Genomic DNA, 19,766 nt, shown 5'->3' with positions numbered 1-19,766 from the left:
ATTACAACCCTTACCTCTCATGCACTTCCATTACAACCCTTACCCCCCATGCACTTCCATTACAACCCTTACCTCTCATGCACTTCCATTACAACCCTTACCTCTCATGCACTTCCATTACAACCCTTACCTCTCATGCACTTCCATTACAACCCTTACCTCTCATGCACTTCCATTACAACCCTTACCCCCCATGCACTTCCATTACAACCCTTACCTCTCATGTACTTCCATTACAACCCTTACCCCCCATGCACTTCCATTACAACCCTTACCTCTCATGCACTTCCATTACAACCCTTACCTCTCATGCACTTCCATTACAACCCTTACCCCCCATGCACTTCCATTACAACCCTTACCTCTCATGCACTTCCATTACAACCCTTACCTCTCATGCACTTCCATTACAACCCTTACCTCTCATGCACTTCCATTACAACCCTTACCTCTCATGCACTTCCATTACAACCCTTACCCCGCCATGCACTTCCATTACAACCCTTACCCCCATGCACTTCCATTACAACCCTTACCTCTCATGCACTTCCATTACAACCCTTACCTCTCATGCACTTCCATTACAACCCTTACCTCTCATGCACTTCCATTACAACCCTTACCCCCATGCACTTCCATTACAACCCTTACCTCTCATGCACTTCCATTACAACCCTTACCTCTCATGCACTTCCATTACAACCCTTACCCCCCATGCACTTCCATTACAACCCTTACCCCCATGCACTTCCATTACAACCCTTACCTCTCATGCACTTCCATTACAACCCTTACCTCTCATGCACTTCCATTACAACCCTTACCTCTCATGCACTTCCATTACAACCCTTACCCCCCATGCACTTCCATTACAACCCTTACCCCCCATGCACTTCCATTACAACCCTTACGTCTCATGCACTTCCATTACAACCCTTACCTCTCATGCACTTCCATTACAACCCTTACCCCCATGCACTTCCATTACAACCCTTACCTCTCATGCACTTCCATTACAACCCTTACCTCTCATGCACTTCCATTACAACCCTTACCCCGCCATGCACTTCCATTACAACCCTTACCCCCATGCACTTCCATTACAACCCTTACCTCTCATGCACTTCCATTACAACCCTTACCTCTCATGCACTTCCATTACAACCCTTACCCCCATGCACTTCCATTACAACCCTTACCCCCCATGCACTTCCATTACAACCCTTACCCCCATGCACTTCCATTACAACCCTTACCTCTCATGCACTTCCATTACAACCCTTACCTCTCATGCACTTCCATTACAACCCTTACCTCTCATGCACTTCCATTACAACCCTTACCCCCCATGCACTTCCATTACAACCCTTACCTCTCATGCACTTCCATTACAACCCTTACCTCTCATGCACTTCCATTACAACCCTTACCTCTCATGCACTTCCATTACAACCCTTACCTCTCATGCACTTCCATTACAACCCTTACCCCCCATACACTTCCATTACAACCCTTACCTCTCATGCACTTCCATTACAACCCTTACCTCTCATGCACTTCCATTACAACCCTTAACTCTCATGCACTTCCATTACAACCCTTACCTCTCATGCACTTCCATTACAACCCTTACCTCTCATGCACTTCCATTACAACCCTTACCCCCATGCACTTCCATTACAACCCTTACCTCTCATGCACTTCCATTACAACCCTTACCTCTCATGCACTTCCATTACAACCCTTACGTCTCATGCATTTCCATTACAACCCTTACCTCTCATGCACTTCCATTACAACCCTTACCCCCATGCACTTCCACTACAACCCTTACCTCTCATGCACTTCCATTACAACCCTTACCCCCATGCACTTCCATTACAACCCTTACCCCCATGCACTTCCATTACAACCCTTACCTCTCATGCACTTCCATTACAACCCTTACCTCTCATGCACTTCCATTACAACCCTTACCTCTCATGCACTTCCATTACAACCCTTACCTCTCATGCACTTCCATTACAACCCTTACCCCCATGCACTTCCATTACAACCCTTACCCCGCCATGCACTTCCATTACAACCCTTACCTCTCATGCACTTCCATTACAACCCTTACCTCTCATGCACTTCCATTACAACCCTTACCTCTCATGCACTTCCATTACAACCCTAACCCCCCATGCACTTCCATTACAACCCTTACCTCTCATGCACTTCCATTACAACCCTTACCTCTCATGCACTTCCATTACAACCCTTACCTCTCATGCACTTCCATTACAACCCTTACCTCTCATGCACTTCCATTACAACCCTTACCTCTCATGCACTTCCATTACAACCCTTACCTCTCATGCACTTCCATTACAACCCTTACCTCTCATGCACTTCCATTACAACCCTTACCCCCATGCACTTCCATTACAACCCTTACCTCTCATGCACTTCCATTCACAAAACAGGTCTCAAATGTGCAGTTTAAAAAAAAAAACACCTTAAGATTGCAAATGTATTTTCATTTTAAAACATGACATCCGGCATTACACCTAGGTAAAAAAGTTCTCAGTTTGCCTGCCTTGCCTTCTAGGAAATCGGTTACACTTCGAGGTCATTTTCCCTCCGCTGTGGCCATGAAGGGTGGCAATTTCACCAAACAAGTGCAAGACTATCTGAAAGAGAGGCCTGCAAACATTTCTTTAACCTGGTGTAGTACCAGCTATCAAGGTTTAAAATGAAAAAAAAAGTGATTTCTTGCAAAACTCCTCATTTGAGACCTTCATAGTGAGGGGATGTTCATGGAATTAGCTACAGCCCTCTTCACTTTCCTCCAAGAAGCTCTCACAGCCTGTAATGAAACAGAATCATATGATGGAATAAAAAGAGAGCATCATTCAGGCTCCATGCGGCAGAAGGAGCTGGTGTGGACTGCTTCTCCTCGTGACTAGCGTACTTTGCAATGCAGCGGGGATTGTGTGAGGTCAGCTTGTGACTCACTGTCCCGCAGAGCCCATTCTAAAGAGGCTGTGCTTTAATTCAAAGTGACACAGCTCCTGCTGTGCTTGATGCTGTTTAATGCTCTTAACGAGGGGAGGGGGGGAGGATCCCAGACAGAAGGCAGAAGATTCTAAACACATGACCGGCTAATCAACCCTCTAGACTGCCAGCTGTTTCTGCAGTGCAGCACTGATCAGACTGCAAGAGAGACAGATTGGGTGTTGCAGGCTTTTAACCAGCCTGTACCAGTCTGTGTTTAGGTGCATACAGGGATACAGGCCTACAGTGACACAGGGATACAGAGATACAGGGCAGTATGTCTTGTTAATTCCAGGTCGTTGAATAGGGCACCATTATTCTGCATTATTTTGAATGGATTTAATATCCCCCCACGCCCCTAGCAGGTTTGAGGACGGCACAGCTTCATGAAAACAGATCCCCTTGGTCAGACTAAAAGCAGGGAGCTGTAATGGCCACAAGATGGCGAGCAAGGCTCCTGTTACCATACACATTGGGTGTTTCTATTCTGGGGCTTCTCTTCAGATATGTGGGAAAATAGGACAAATTCACGTGAAAGAGTATAGAATTAGTATCTGGAATCAGGAACAGCAGAACAATCTAGAACTCTATTGGATCACTTAAAAACATTAAGATTCCTTTATTAAAACGTATATAGGACTGTGCAGTATTTTTGACCACTGCTGTAAAACTATTAACCTAATCATTATCAGTATTGGAAAATTATACATTATTCAACACACATGTTAAAAAGTTTCGAAATCACTTTTTAAATAAATACCTTGTAAAAAGTTTGTAAATAGGACCGAAGTTTTGTAAAGCATGTGTATATTGAGCAAGTCAGTGTTTTCTGTAGCAGTATGGTTTTTTACATTCTGTTCTTTCCACTCCTGGTATCCTAGTTCAGACATATATGTAGAATATGGTCCATCGTCATGACCAGCTTCACCTGCGTCTCTTCTACTTGGCAATGCAAATCAGACCTGCTGTTTCTGCTGAGAGCCAGCCAAGTGAAAACTGCTTGTCCTCAGTGGTTGGCTGCTTGCACCGTTTCGATCACTGTGTGCAGTAATTGATAACTAGCACTGTATATTTCGATCAGCTGTGTGCAGGTATTGAATACTAACACTAAGTGAGTGAGTTGTAAGTGATATAATTCCTGTTAGTTGCTATGGAGCTGGACGTGTGGGATGCGTCAGTGAAGGGAGCACGTGTTCTCAGTCAGTGCAGGTGCCAGGCACCACCGGCAGGGCTTGATCAGGGGGTTAGTGAAGTGGCAGCTACCCAGATGCTTCTATGAGGGGCTCAACTGTACAACAAACAATAGCTTCTACAGAATGGCATTTTTAGTCTAATTGGTGCACAGTGTCCCCAGTTACTGCATGCCCTGGAAAGAAACTAGACAGATGACACAATTCCATGTGTCCATATTTGTCTTTGGTAAGATATTAAAGAGCAGCTCTCATCTCTTCCTGACACTCTGTTGCTTGTTTTGCACTTCATTCACTACACAGCTCTCAAATGTACAGTCTTGAAAATGTTAAAACATGATATTTGGTGCCACTTCTATAAAGTACCCTTCCCATGCCTTATTCTCAGGATATCTGCCACACTCCCTTCCCATGCCTTATTCTCAGGATATCTGCTACACAAACAGATATTTCTTAAGGTGCTGTACCAGATATCATGTTTTAAAATCAAATACATGTTTTTATAACGTGTTTCTTTCAAAACTGGACTGAGGCCTAAATCAAATCAAAAACAAGGGGTAGGAGGGTGCGCTAATATTACATGAGGGGCAGGGCGGCGTGTTAATATGAGGGGCAGGGCGGCGTGTTAATATTACATGAGGGGCAGGGCGGCGTATTAATATTACATGAGGGGCAGGGCGGCGTATTAATATTACATGAGGGACAGGGCGGCGTGTTAATATTACATGAGGGACAGGGCGGCGTGTTAATATTACATGAGGGGCAGGGCGGCGTGTTAATATTACATGAGGGACAGGGCGGCGTGTTAATATTACATGAGGGGCAGGGCGGCGTATTAATATTACATGAGGGACAGGGCGGCGTGTTAATATTACATGAGGGACAGGGCGGCGTGTTAATATTACATGAGGGGCAGGGCGGCGTGTTAATATTACATGAGGGGCAGGGCGGCGTATTAATATTACATGAGGGGCAGGGCGGCGTATTAATATTACATGAGGGACAGGGCGGCGTGTTAATATTACATGAGGGACAGGGCGGCGTGTTAATATTACATGAGGGGCAGGGCGGCGTGTTAATATTACATGAGGGACAGGGCGGCGTATTAATATTACATGAGGGGCAGGGCGGCGTATTAATATTACATGAGGGGCAGGGCGGCGTGTTAATATTACATGAGGGACAGGGCGGCGTATTAATATTACATGAGGGGCAGGGCGGCGTATTAATATTACATGAGGGGCAGGGTGTTGCAAGGGGGCTTGTTAATATAACACGAGGGACAGGGTGTTGCAGGGGGGCGTGTTAATGTTACACGAGGGACAGGGTGTTGCAGGGGGGTGCATTAATGGTTTCTCTTTGTACTTCAGTGTAGAATTAGTATCTGGAATCAGGAACAGCAGAACAATCCAGAACTCTATTGTAACAATCCAGAACTATTTGTAGTTTACTTTAGTTTCATTTATTCAACAGGGAAAAACTATTTATACACAGCAGTTTGAAAGACAAACAAGAACATCAGATCACTGTAAATCACAAATCATTACAAGTGACCGGAGCAATCCCCACAACATCGATGCTCATACTGTGGTTTCTAGAAGCAGGCACTTTATAGACATGATACACAGGAGTGCTTTAAAGTAAAAAAAATCCCAAGGATGAAATCTACATCTAAACAGCAAGAGCAACACTGACATCACACAAGAGCAACACTGACATCACACAAGAGCAACACTGACATCACACAAGAGCAACACTGACATCACACAAGAGCAACACTGACATCACACAAGAGCAACACTGACATCACACAAGAGCAACACTGACATCACACAAGAGTAACACTGACATCACACAAGAGCAACACTGACATCACACAAGAGCAACACTGACATCACACAAGAGTAACACAGGGCAGCAGTGTGGAGTAGTGGTTAGGGCTCTGGACTCTTGACCGGAGGGTTGTGGGTTCAATCCCCAGTGGGGGACACTGCTGTTGTACCCTTGAGCAAGGTACTTTGCCTAGATTGCTCCAGTAAAAACCCAACTGTAAAATGGGTAATTGTATGTAAAAATAATGTGATATCTTGTAACAATTGTAAGTCGCCCTGGATAAGGACGTCTGCTAAGAAATAAATAATAATAATAATAATAAATAAGAGCAACACTGACATCACACAAGAGCAACACTGAGATTCGTACCCACACAAGCTCTTTACAGATCTCGTTCAATGCACTGATACCATGTTTATGTTAGTCCAATGTGTAAAACTAATTTGTCTTGCCACCACCCCTAACTTTAAATATCATTTCAGTTAAGATACATGCAAAACGGCCTGTATTTTGTATTTTGTAACATTGTCAATGCAGGATGTATTAGGACCTACTCTGTCCCAGAAACACTGTAAAAACGATCTCTGCCGGGGCTGTTCACCAGATGTGCTGCTCAGAAGATAGTCTAATTAGAAAAGTTTATTTCTAGTTTTACTTAAAATCTCTTTAGTAGTTTCTGTTAAACATAATATAAACTATATTGTTTAATTTCCTGTTTTAGCTAATATTAACACCGTCGTAGCATTAGACAAATCTGCTTTACTTACTTTCTTAGTCTTTCTTCAGAATCGTTGATATCCAAACACCCTATTGTCCTGATTGTAAAATTCCTACGTCTTCATCTTTTTTTGCAGACTCTGAAGAGAACACAGAACGAGGTGAGTAGATACATGTACTCTAAAGAAATGACAGTGCATTCCCTGTGCTTGGGATCTTCCCAGTGCTTTACTACGCTATGCTTTTACTTGTAATAGTACATTGTTCCTAAAGTCCCAGGAACTAATCAATGATTCTTAAACTAAACCCATTGCTGAAGGTGCATTCCGTCCAGCTTAAAAATACATGTCCATTCCCTGCATTCTTTTCAGTACTACATTCAACTTTTCATAGAAATACACTTTCTTTATTTTATGAAGCTACAGCACTATAAACTACATGGTAATTAAGGGTTTGTTTAAAAAAAAAAAACTTTACATTATATATAATAGTAGTATTGATGTGATATGGTCTCCTGAAATTTGCATCAGATAGTTTGTATGAGATGGAAAGGAAGTCACAATAGAATGAGCTAGTGTTTGATTATTCTTATTTTATATATTCAACACCACAAGGTGCTGTGTAGGGAACAATCTGATCTTCACCCTCTCAAGTCCACCCTGAGCTCTCATTGTGTGGATATTAGCTTGTATTGTACAGAAGAGAATACATGATCTATGATATTCTATACATGTCGCTCTTCCTTTTCAGATCACATAGATGCAGAGGAGGGTGAAGAGATCCATCTAGGCAAGTAGTAAAGTGACAGTGCATTTCAAGTGTTGCAGGTCTAGGTGGCACGCTGGTTTTGATCTCCACATTGGCTGTCACTAAGAGAGCTTAGATTTGAGCTAATATAGATCTGAGTCCTAGCACATTGGTTAGCCAATTTCCACTGCTATGATTCACTTTGAGAATCCCTAACCCTAACCCTAACCCTAACCCTAACCCATTTCCACTGCTATGATTCACTTTGAGAATCCCTAACCCTAACCCTAACCCATTTCCACTGCTATGATTAACTTCGAGAATCATTCATTATTGTTTGTTGAAATGTGCACTCTTATAAAAGTTTACCGCAGTATTTTTGCAGTTTTCCCATGATTATACTGTGAAGATAGTTTACCCTGGTTTGTCCTGTTTAGTAATATGCTTTACAATACCTCTCTGGTCTTTACAATGCTTATCTGTGCTTTATTACACTTTGCTGTGATTTGACTGTGGGAAGCGTTTATAAGGGTGAGTAGCTTCAAATGTCACTTGAATTGCTTCACATTTCTATTTCTATGTTATGGTGTTTGCTCCCATATTGAGTTTGAATATTTTTCTCTAAATCTGCCCTTACCTGGCGTTGAGCCTGCCAGGAGTATCCTAAATGCCAACCATGAGCCTTCCTCATTCCAGTCAGATCCTGTGACAGTGTTGTGCTCGACCTGCCTACTCCACATATATATAGACAGAGAGAGAGAAAGTAGGCGGGCCTGGCAGAGTTCAAAGGTTACATTGGAATGAAGTCTGTTAGTCCCAGCATGCAGGATTCTCCAGACAAGCTTAAAGCCAGGTAATGGCAGATTCAGAGACAAGGGCAATAACTCTATAGTGAATTGCATTAGAAGCTTCTTCTTCCTTAAGATAAGACCTTCATAAGCACCAAAAATGCGAAACAGCATTTCATATAAATGAATGCAGTAAAAAGGAGTTTTAGTACGCATGCTGTGTGTTTTACTAATTTCCGCTCTTCTGTTTATAGATTCTGATGAGGAATCCCAAAGAGGTAAATATATTTTTGTATAGTATTTCACTGCAGAAAGGCTGATTCAATCAAAAAACGTAGTGCACCACAGCACTGTACAAGCCCTTAATTTAACACATGCCAACGTCCCCACCTTTGTAAAGTTAAATACAACAGGGAAATAATAGGAGAGCTGCTAGCTTTTTTGAATGAATCCCACCCTGGTAGATATCCCAGGCTTGGATTTCAAACATGACTGAGCATTCCAAATAGAACCTGGAAGAGAGTTCCAAAGTGGAACTTGAGAACTGCATGCTTTCTCTCCAGAGCTTTATATGGAATTACCAAGAGACCAATTCACTGCTTCACTGGAAGCCAGTGACCTTAAACGGGAGGTAATATGACTGGCTGTAGCATTTTGAACCAGCTGCAACCTATCCAATGATGCTTGTGGGGGACCAGCAAACAAGAGATCAGCCTGAGAGGTTACACAAGCGTGAGGCAGTGTGTCAGCCCCAGCCTTTGCAGCATAGACCTCATCCTAGCTGTTTCTCTGATTCCAAAAATAAATATTAGTGATCAGTCATGTGAGGACAGTCCAGTTACACAAAAGTGTGAGCTACATATCGCAGGTGTTTCCAAAGCTGTCTTTATACCTACTATTGCTAATCATTCCATTGAAGATTATTAGATTCAGTTATCCTAAAGCTCAATTACTTTTTTTTTTTTCAGAAAACATGTCAGAAGATGAAGCTGAAGATTTAAGTGAGTTCTAAGTGGATTACAATCTATTTCCAATGTAGCTGCTAATGCTTGCCAGTCAGGTTGGGTCTAATCTCACTCAGCTCAGACTCTGCCCCCTCCACTCCCACTCCCACTCCCCTCCCCTCTCCTGTCAGAACGGTGGATTTGTGCTAAATATTATTCTCATTGAGGCACACATGTTGTGATTAAAACATATTTTTGCATAATTTTTATTTTTTACTGAAATGCAATTCACCCTAGGAAAAAAACAAAACAAAGGATGTCCTTATAGTGTCAATTAAAAAGTAACAAATAACAACTAAGATGACAGTGTGCAATTATCAAATGTGAAATTTAAATTCAAAGTCTTACTTACAGTTGCTGTATTTTTTTTTAAGTTACTGAATCATTTTTATAAGGCAGTTTAAGAATAGCTCTAATCCTAGCAGCAATTTCATAGTCTGTTCCAAAGCCTCCATAACTTTCTAATGTCTGTTTCTGAGAACTATTTTGTTTGAAATCCTTTGAGGACACTGGGACAGTTTGGGACAGTTCGGGCTTTTTAACTGGCATCACAATGCATTCTGGTAAGTGTAGTCCTGTTTCTCTTTAAGAAAAGAGACTAGTGAAAGCTACCAGAATGCATTGCGATGTGAGTTGAATAGAATGAACTGTCCCAAACTGTCCTGGTGAAGATGGGCCCATATAGCCACCCTACTGGTGTTATCTATGTAGCAGGCTGTGTCTGCAGCGTGGAATACTATTAATGTGGAATTATGGCTAACAGTACATTAGACTCATCCCAATTTCCTATCTTTCTTTTATAGATTCTGAGGAGAAAGCACAAAGAGGTAAGGTGTAGTGATCAGTGGATCTCAACCACAGTCCTCAAGTTTTCCCTTCTTGTGCTGCAGGTATTATAGGAGGCTTGGTGATCCAGTGGTTAAAGAAAGGGGCTTGTTATCAGGAGGTTGCTGGTTCAATCCCAGCTCAGCCACTGACTGCCTGTGCGTGACCCTGAGAAAGTCACTTAACCTCCTTGTGCTCTGTCCTTTGATGAAAACTAAAACCAAGGTTCTGTTGTAAGTGACTCTGCAGCACCTGTTGTTGATGAAGCACAGTTCACCCCCTAGTCTCTGTAAGTCGCTTTGGATAAAAGCGTCTGCTAAATGATTAAATAATAATAATAATATATATGGAGTGTTAATAAAAGAACATCAAAACAATTGGGGATATGTTGAAAACAATTGCTGAGATATTGACGACCTGCTATTCAAGAAAGGGAAGGTGTTTCTTCTAACGCTGCAGGGGATTCTGACACTTTAAATGAGTCAAAGAGAAACCTCTGTCTAAACCTTCAGAAAAGGGACTTTCTAGAATGGGGTTTTGCTAGTGAGTCTCAACATGTTTTTAAAGGGCTGGTTATCCCCCTTGAAGAGAATTCTAATTAAGTGTGTTTAATAATATACCAGTGTGCCTCACATAGAAGGCGGGTGAAATCTCATGAGCCGTGTGGGTAGTTGCTGCAGTGAGGGGAGAGCGGGTGGATTTTCTAAACTGGGAGAAAATCAGGGGTCATATAATAATCAGACACGCTAAATAAAAAAATAAAAATAAAAAAGAAGATGGCTGAAAAATGTTTGTTTTTTTAATCATGCTCACAAATAAAACATCAGAAACCAATTAATTACACTTCCATAAGATGATTTGCTACCATTTATGAAATATAAATGCAATGATATTTCATTTACATTACAAATAAGCAAAATCAACAGGACAGTGTAATGAAGCATAGTAAAGCATAGGTAAGCATTGTAAAGCATGTAAACTGCTAAATTACCAGAGATCTCAATGCTTGTTTTTTTATGAAAAATATATTTATTTTACATTCTGTTCATATATTCCTGCGCCCATGACAAACACACAAAAGTTAGCTGAAGACAATAGAAAATAAAAATACATTTAAAAAAACAGGGTTATCTACGTTAACTTTTGGGATTTCTGCCACTGCATGTAGGATGATGTGTGAAGATGCAAAATAACAACAAAGGGAATGTATTTTAAATGTTTTTACAAACAGGATGATTCGTTTACAACATACCCCTGATGTTAATGGTTGAGGCATTCTATCAGGTTAATGATTTAACAACTTAGTGAGGTTTACCTTTACAAACACAACTCCGAACTATGATGCGATTCTGTGGAAGCTGCTGTGTGCTGTGTAGTTGCTGAGCCCCTCGTAGAAGCACTAGACAAGTCAAGCTGGTGTATCTGGGTAGTTGCCACTTCACTAACCCCCAGATCAAGCCCTGCTGCTCGCACTGCTCACTGACGCATCCCACACGCCCAGCTACATAGCAACAGGACCCCACACTGCTGTACTGTAATAGCAATCTAACAAGACCCCACACTGCTGTAGTGTAATAACAATCTAACAGGACCCCACACTGCTGTACTGTAATAACAATCTAACAGGACCCCACACTGCTGTACTGTAATAGCAATCTAACAGGACCCCACACTGCTGTACTGTAATAGCAATCTAACAAGACCCCACACTGCTGTACTGTAATAACAATCTAACAGGACCCCACACTGCTGTACTGTAATAACAATCTAACAGGACCCCACACTGCTGTACTGTAATAGCAATCTAACAGGACCCCACACTGCTGTACTGTAATAGCAATCTAACAAGACCCCACACTGCTGTACTGTAATAACAATCTAACAGGACCCCACACTGCTGTACTGTAATAACAATCTAACAGGACCCCACACTGCTGTACTGTAATAGCAATCTAACAGGACCCCACACTGCTGTACTGTAATAACAATCTAACAGGACCCCACACTGCTGTACTGTAATAACAATCTAACAGGACCCCACACTGCTGTACTGTAATAACAATCTAACAGGACCCCACACTGCTGTACTGTAATAACAATCTAACAGGACCCCACACTGCTGTACTGTAATAGCAATCTAACAGGACCCCACACTGCTGTACTGTAATAACAATCTAACAGGACCCCACACTGCTGTACTGTAATAACAATCTAACAGGACCCCACACTGCTGTACTGTAATAACAATCTAACAGGATCCCACACTGCTGTACTGTAATAACAATCTAACAGGACCCCACACTGCTGTACTGTAATAGTAATCTAACAGGACCCCACACTGCTGTACTGTAATAACAATCTAACAGGACCCCACACTGCTGTAGTGTAATAGCAATCTAACAGGACCCCACACTGCTGTACTGTAATAACAATCTAACAGGACCCCACACTGCTTACTTTATTTTTCAGAAAACCTGGAAGCAGATGAGCTCGGTGGTTTAGGTTAGTTATTGTTATTCATTTACTATTGTCCTAGTAAACTGCAGTTTTGTTTCCAGTTTCAAAGTGAATGGTCTGGCAGTAATCTCCTATTTATTTATTTATTTATTTATTTATTTATTTATTTATTTTTTTATTTTTTATTTTTTATTTTTTTTCCCACAGATGCACTTCTTGAAAACTTGGAAAATGTGGCAGACCAGCAAGGTAATAGTAACAAGTCTTATCCAGCAGGGGGGGCTTTGTACTGCAAAATAAGTCTTTTTTCGTCTGCTGAAACTGCAATGGAGGTTGCCAAGCTAGCGAACCCTGGAGGTGAGGCTCAAACTGGCTCACACTGCCGGCCTCATCCAGCACTTGATCAGTAGGGGGCGCTGTGGCCGCATCTGCCTTCTGGCCATTATGAGTCGCAGCTGATTTTCAATTCAGCATGACCGGGATTTTAATCAGCCAGCTCCCAGTCACATGACTCCACACGGCAGTGCCTTTCCTAGGAGAGACACCGGGGTCCCCCTGCACTCCACACGGCAGAGCCTTTCCTAGGAGAGACACCGGGGTCTCCCTGCACTCCACGCGGCAGTGCCTTTCCTAGGAGAGACACAGGGGTCCCCCTGCACTCCACATGGCAGAGCCTTTCCTAGGAGAGACACTGGGGTCCCCCTGCACTCCACACGGCAGTGCCTTTCCTAGGAGAGACACCGGGGTCCCCCTGCACGCCACACGGCAGTGCCTTTCCTAGGAGAGACACCGGGGTCCCCCTGCACTCCACACGGCAGTGCCTTTCCTAGGAGAGACACCGGGGTCCCCCTGCACTCCACACGGCAGTGCCTTTCCTAGGAGAGACACCGGGGTCCCCCTGCACTCCACACGGCAGTGCCTTTCCTAGGAGAGACACCGTGGTCCCCCTGCACGCCACACGGTAGTGCCTTTTCTAGGAGAGAAACAGGGGTTCCCAGTCTGTCTGTCTGGTCAGCAAGGTTTTGCAGTCTGTTTCTGACAGCTTTCTATAAAATAATTGCATCGTTCAGATGAAACGATGTATTTTAGCAGAGAAAACAAGAGCTGCTTTTGGTCTAATTGCAATCTGGTGAATATCTGCAACCACTACCCCTGCAGAAGGATACATGATCATACAATATAATGGGACTTGGGTCACTGTTACAAGCACTTACATTTGGAATCAAACTCTAAAAAAGGCCATATGTATGGTTGTTTGCCTGAATGCTTTGATTGGGTTTTGTGGTGCAGTTCTAAAGGAGGAAGAAATAGCAATGAATAAATATACACCTACAGTAATACTGCACCTTTCACCTGAGCTTCCACAGATGGACACAGACAGACAAGTCTACTCAAATAAACATGGATTATATTCACGTTATTGACAAAGTCTGACTAATTCAGTGTACAGGGAGTCACATTAAACTTAAGGCTTTGTTTATCTCATAATATATTGTAGTTTAATACTTATCCTTTTCCCTCCCTTATAGATTCCAAGGAGACCATTCAGTAGAGGACCATGGTTGAAAGCTGCTCATACAAATGATTTCCTGGTTCCCAGTCTGTTACTTTCAGGATTTCGGGAACCAACTTAAAAATAAAAAATGTAATTGAAGAATGAAAGCATGTCTGTCTAGTTTCTTCCTCCCAGACGATGGCATCAATACTTAAACTGACAAAATAACTTACCTCTCATGAACTTCGGTTTATTATATATGTGCAGTTTTGAAAGAAACACATGTCATAGCAAACATGTATTTTTATTTTAAAACATGATATACTACTTTAGGCTAAAGTAAGTCCTCAGTTTGTATGTCTTATTTTCAGGATAACTGTTACATAGATATCCTGCACTTTCTGGCCCATTTCACCTCAGCAGGGTCTTCTGGGTCAAAGCATGTCTTTACAAAAAGCATATTGCTGCTCTAGAAAGAGTGCAAAGAAGAGCGACCAGAATTATCCTGGGTTTAAAAGGCATGTCGTATGCAGACAGGCTAAAAGAATTGAATCTATTCAGTCTTGAACAAAGAAGACTACGCGGTGATCTGATTCAAGCATTCAGAATTCTAAAAGGTATTGACAATGTCAACCCAGGGGACTTTTTCGACCTGAAAAAAGAAACAAGGACTAGGAGTCACAAATGGAGATTAAAGGGTATTCAGAACAGAAAATAGAGGCACTTTTTTATACAGAGAATTGTGAGGGTCTGGAACTCCCCAGTAATGGTGGGGAGCACGACGGACAAAATTGAAATGGTGGAAATGACAAATGACTGCTTCCTAATGCAATTTATCAAGGCACCGACTAGAGGCATGTTGTTGAAGCTGACACCCTGGGATCCTTCAAAAAGCTGCTTGATGAGATTCTGGGATCAATAAACTACTAACAACCAAACAAGCAAGCTGGGCCGAATGGCCTCCTCTCGTTTGTAAACTTTCTTATGTTCTTAAGCCTTAATTTAGTCTTTTCAAATAACGAAGACAGAATAACTAAAACAGAGATCAGAGAGCCATTGGTAAACTCAGACCACAACATGGTCTCATTTGAAGTGCTTTTTAAAACCCCAAAAGTAATGACTAAAGCTAAAGTTTACAATTTTAGAAAAGCAAACTATGAAGGTATGAAACAGAGACTAACAGAAGTAGATTGGAGTAAAATAGAGAAAACATCCACAGAAAAAGGATGGCTGTTTTTTAAAAATGTAGTACTAGAGGCGCAAAACAATTACATCCCAAAAGTAGACAAATCTAAATCTGAAACAAAATGGCCAAAATGGTTTAATAGATCAATTAAAAAAAATATTCAGCGAAAAAAGGCACTTTACCAAGCGTTTAAAAGGGACCAAGAACAAAGTACACAGAAAGAGTACTTGGAACTGCAAACACAAGTCAAAAAGGAAGTTAGAAAGGCCAAGAGAGAGATAGAAATCAGTATTGCTAAGGGGGCTAAAACCAATTCCAAAACGTTTTTCCAATATTATAACAGCAAGAGAACATTCAAAGAGGAGGTTAAATGTCTAAGAGACACAAATGGCAAAATCATAGACGAAGAAAAAAAAATAGCAAATATATTAAATTAATACATTTCACAAGTTTTTACAAAGGAGGACACGGACAACATGCCCCACATGTCGACCTGTTCCTATCCAGTTTTAAATAACTCTAGCATAACAGTGGCAGAAGTGTTAAAGGGACTAGAAGCTCTTAAAATAAACAAATCCCCTGGGCCGGATGAGATCCTCACAATATTATTTACAAACCACTAACCAAGATCATGCAACAGTCTCTTGACACAGGTGTTGTACAGACAGACTGGAGAATTGCAAACATAATACCGATCCACAAAAAGGGAGACAAAACCAAACCAGGTAACTACAGATCAATAAGCCTGACTTCTATTATATGTAAACTTATGGAATCTATAATAAGATCCAAAATGAAAAATTACCTATATGGTAACAGTATCCTGGGGGACAGTCAGCATGGTTTTAGGAAAGGGAGATCATATTTAACTAACCTGCTTGATTTTTTTGAGGATGCAACATCGAAAATGGATAATTGCAAAGCATACAACATGGTTTATTTAGATTTCCAGAAAGCTTTTGACAAAGTCCCGCATAAAAGATTAATTCTCAAACTGAACGCAGTAGGGATTCAAGGAAATGCATGCACATGGATTAGGGAGTGGTTAACATGTAGAAAACAGAAAGTAATTATTAGAGGAGAAACCTCAAAATGGAGAGAGGTAACCAGTGGTGTACCAGAGGGATCGTATTAGGTCCTCTGTTATTCCTAATCTACATTAATGATTTAGATTCTGGTATAGTAAGCAAACTTGTTAAATTTGCAGACGACACAAAAATAGGAGGAGTGGCAAACACTGATTTATTACCCCTTATTATGACAACCCTGGTTCCCTGAGATAGAAATGTAACCATTACCTAGTGGGATATAATCTCTCACAGCCCGAATTACCTGAGCACTTGTATCAAAGCTGCTCCTTTAAGAGCCCCGTCTCCGCCCCCAGTGACACATAAGGCTCGGCACCATTTTCTTTTCAGGCCTGCTGCGTTGGAGTGAACGCAGCGACCTTGAAGGGTAATGGTTACATTTCTGTTTCAGGGAAATACAGTGAGGGGGGACCCTCATGCAGTGTATGTGCTGCAAGGTTACACTGAGTAATCTCAGCATTTAACACCAGAAGTCCAAGAAGTGTGTGGCTAACTACCCCAGGACTTAAAGTGGAACAATAAAAAAATATGTGTTAAAGAGCAGAATGAGTGGCTGCCATTAACACTATGTTCCCAAAACCACGGTCCTATGAGATTCAGTCAGTAGAACCTGGTAAAAGTCAAGGCATGGCCCATACTGCAGCGTTGCAAATCTGTGACAAATGCGCCCTGGAATAAAGCCCAAGAGGTTGCAAGGCCTCTTGTGGAGTGACCAGTGACCTTTTGGCTGGATTGTATGCAATCCTGACCATGACTACAATCCACCTCGACAGCCGCTGTTTAGACAGGGCTTGTCCGTGGAACTTAGACGAGAAGAAAAGAGGTAACCAGTGGTGTACCACAGGGATCAGTATTAGGTCCTCTGCTATTCCTGATCTACATTAATGATTTAAATTCTGGTATAGTAAGCAAACTCGTCAAATTTGCAGACGACACAAAAATAGGAGTAGTGGCAGCAGCAAAGGTCATTCAAAACGATCTAGACAGCATTCAGAACTGGGCAGACACATGGCAAATGACATTTAATAGAGAAAAGTGTAAAATATTCCATGCAGGCAATACAAGAAGTGCATTATAAATATCATATGGGAGATACTGAAATTGAAGAAGGGAACTATGAAAAAGACCTAGGAGTTTATGTTGACTCAGAAATGTCATCATCTAGACAATGTGGGGAAGCAATAAAAAAGGCCAACAAGATGCTTGGATATATTGTGAGAAGTGTTGAATTTAAATCAAGGGAAGTAATGCTAAAACTTTACAATGCATTAGTAAGACCTCACCTAGAATATTGTGTTCAGTTCTGGTCATCTTGTTACAAAAAGGATCTTGCTGCTCTAGAAAGAGTGCCAAGAAGAGCAACCAGAATTATCCTGGGTTTAAAAGGCATGTCGTATGCACACAGGCTAAAAGAATTGAATCTGTTCAGTCTTGAACAAAGAAGACTACGCGGCGATCTGATTCAAACTTTCAAAATCCTAAAAGGTATAGACAATGTCAACCCAGGGGACTTCTTTGACCTGAAAAAAGAAACAAGGACAAGGGGTCACAAATGGAGATTAGATAAAGGGGCATTCAGAACAGAAAATAGGAGGCACTTTTTTACACAGAGAATTGTGAGGGTCTGGAACCAACTCCCCAGTAATGTTGTTGAAGCTGACACCCTGGGATCCTTCAAGAATCTGCTTGATGAGATTCTGGGTTCAATAAGCTACTAACAACCAAACGAGCAAGATGGGCTGAATGGCCTCCTCTCGTTTGTAAACTTTCTTATGTTCTTATGTACGTTTAAAAATTTCCCCTCTCTAAATGATGATAATGAACGAGTCAGACAAGAGCCAGGGAGGGAGGAAGGTGAACAATCAAGATTGCGATCCCAATTCAGGCACAAACTAGCCAATCAGAGCGTGCTGCGGAATTTCAAAATCCCTTTAGCCTGAAAAGTATAAAAGCAAACATTATAAAGCACTCTCTCGGATACAAAAAAGCAAAAGCTACAAGATCGTGCCAGAAGCCCTCCACTTTCAGCATTAATCCATCCAGACCAGGGGCCCTGACACTCAGAAAAACACAAGGTAACAGCACGCTGAAACTTGACTGCTTTCCAGGCTAAGTAACAATTATTATTATTTATTTCTTAGCAGATGCCCTTATCCAGGGCGACTTACAGTTGTAAACAAAAATACATTTCATGAATCACAGTACAAGTATTAATACAATCAAGAGCAAGATAAAATACAGTGACTTCAGTTCTAGCAAGTACAAGTATATGACAAAATACGATTCAATAACGGAACAGGTAACAGTCAGGATATAATTAAATACAAAATACTACAGATTAAATAACACTTGACAGATTACAGTACTCTAAAGTACAGGATTAAATGCAGTAAAATAGGGAGCAGATAAGAGCAAGTAAAGCGCATTAAGGAAGAGTGATAAAGTGTCCAGAGGGAAAAGAGGAGGTCTACAGGTGCTGTCTGAAGAGGGGAGTCTTGAGGAGGTGCCAGAAGGTGGTCAGGGACAGGTCATTCCACCACTGCAGGGCTAGGGTGGAGAAGGAGCGGGCTCTGGAGGCAGGGGAGCGTAGAGGAGGTACAGCCAGTCTTCTAGTGCAGGAGGAGCGGAGGTGTCGAGTGGGGGGGTGTAGGGAGAGAGGAGGGTCTGGAGGTAGCTGGGTGCAGTCTGGTCAAGGCATCTGTACAAGATGCTTTAGGCTAGTACAAGAGTCTTGAACTGGATGTGAAGGGTGATTGGGAGCCAGTGGAGTGAGCAGAGCAGTGGAGTTGCGTGGGAGAAGCGAGGCAGAGAGAACACCAGGCGAGCAGTGGAGTTCTGGATGAGCTGGAGCGGAAGGGTGGCGGACACAGGGAGGCCAGCCAGGAGGGAGTTGTACGATTCCTTGTTGTAGTGTCAGTATGTACTAATAGTTAATTGGCATATTGTTTAAAACCTTAGTTCTTATTGCTTTTAAATGTGGTATTAAATGTGTAACTTTTGTTGCCATCTTTCTGAGGGATTCTCAGTAGTAAATCATTCACTCGTGTTGAACAACCTCGATTTAAACTTTAAATTTAATGGAATGTGGTATAGTTTTAGTTTGTTGCAACATGTAAATCTGCTACCGTTTTCAGAGCGCAATATTGAAAACGGGTTTGTACGTTATAATAAAACAGTTATTGCTGTTAAGAATATTAACGGTCTACAATAGTACCCACAGATGTGAAAGTAGGCATCCTTGAGGTCCACTATAGTGAACCAGTCACCTGACCTTAGTGACTGCAACAGCTGCCGTGTTGTCAGCATCTTGAACCTTTGTACTCTCAAGTACAGATTAAGCTGTCTGAGGTCGAGGATCTGTTTGAGACCGCCATCCTGTTTCGGCACCAGGAAGAAC

The 19,766-nt window shown here is 41.9% G+C and overlaps 1 protein-coding gene across 4 annotated transcripts in view; it reads left to right on the top strand.

Moving 5' to 3' along the window:
- The window catches only part of LOC131720989 (glutamic acid-rich protein-like), a 29,168-nt gene extending 14,906 nt beyond the window's left edge, over positions 1 to 14,262 (top strand). Inside the window, exons 5-12 of one of the 4 annotated variants that reach the window (XM_059013677.1) lie at positions 6,917 to 6,940; positions 7,530 to 7,568; positions 8,569 to 8,592; positions 9,283 to 9,315; positions 10,122 to 10,145; positions 12,613 to 12,645; positions 12,808 to 12,849; positions 14,130 to 14,262. In XM_059013677.1, the coding sequence (XP_058869660.1) occupies positions 6,917 to 6,940; positions 7,530 to 7,568; positions 8,569 to 8,592; positions 9,283 to 9,315; positions 10,122 to 10,145; positions 12,613 to 12,645; positions 12,808 to 12,849; positions 14,130 to 14,152 (242 nt within the window). In that variant the 3' untranslated portion in view covers positions 14,153 to 14,262. The remainder of the gene's footprint in view (positions 1 to 6,916; positions 6,941 to 7,529; positions 7,569 to 8,568; positions 8,593 to 9,282; positions 9,316 to 10,121; positions 10,146 to 12,612; positions 12,646 to 12,807; positions 12,850 to 14,129) is intronic. The other 3 variants (XM_059013679.1, XM_059013678.1, XM_059013680.1) reach the window with 3 other exon arrangements.
- The last annotated feature ends 5,504 nt before the right edge of the window (positions 14,263 to 19,766 follow it).

Source organism: Acipenser ruthenus, chromosome 46 (assembly GCF_902713425.1).
Source record: "Acipenser ruthenus chromosome 46, fAciRut3.2 maternal haplotype, whole genome shotgun sequence".
In the NCBI taxonomy this organism is placed as follows: domain Eukaryota; kingdom Metazoa; phylum Chordata; class Actinopteri; order Acipenseriformes; family Acipenseridae; genus Acipenser; species Acipenser ruthenus.
Note: the sequence above shows the minus strand (reverse complement) of the source record. Positions and strands in the feature narration are given on the sequence as shown.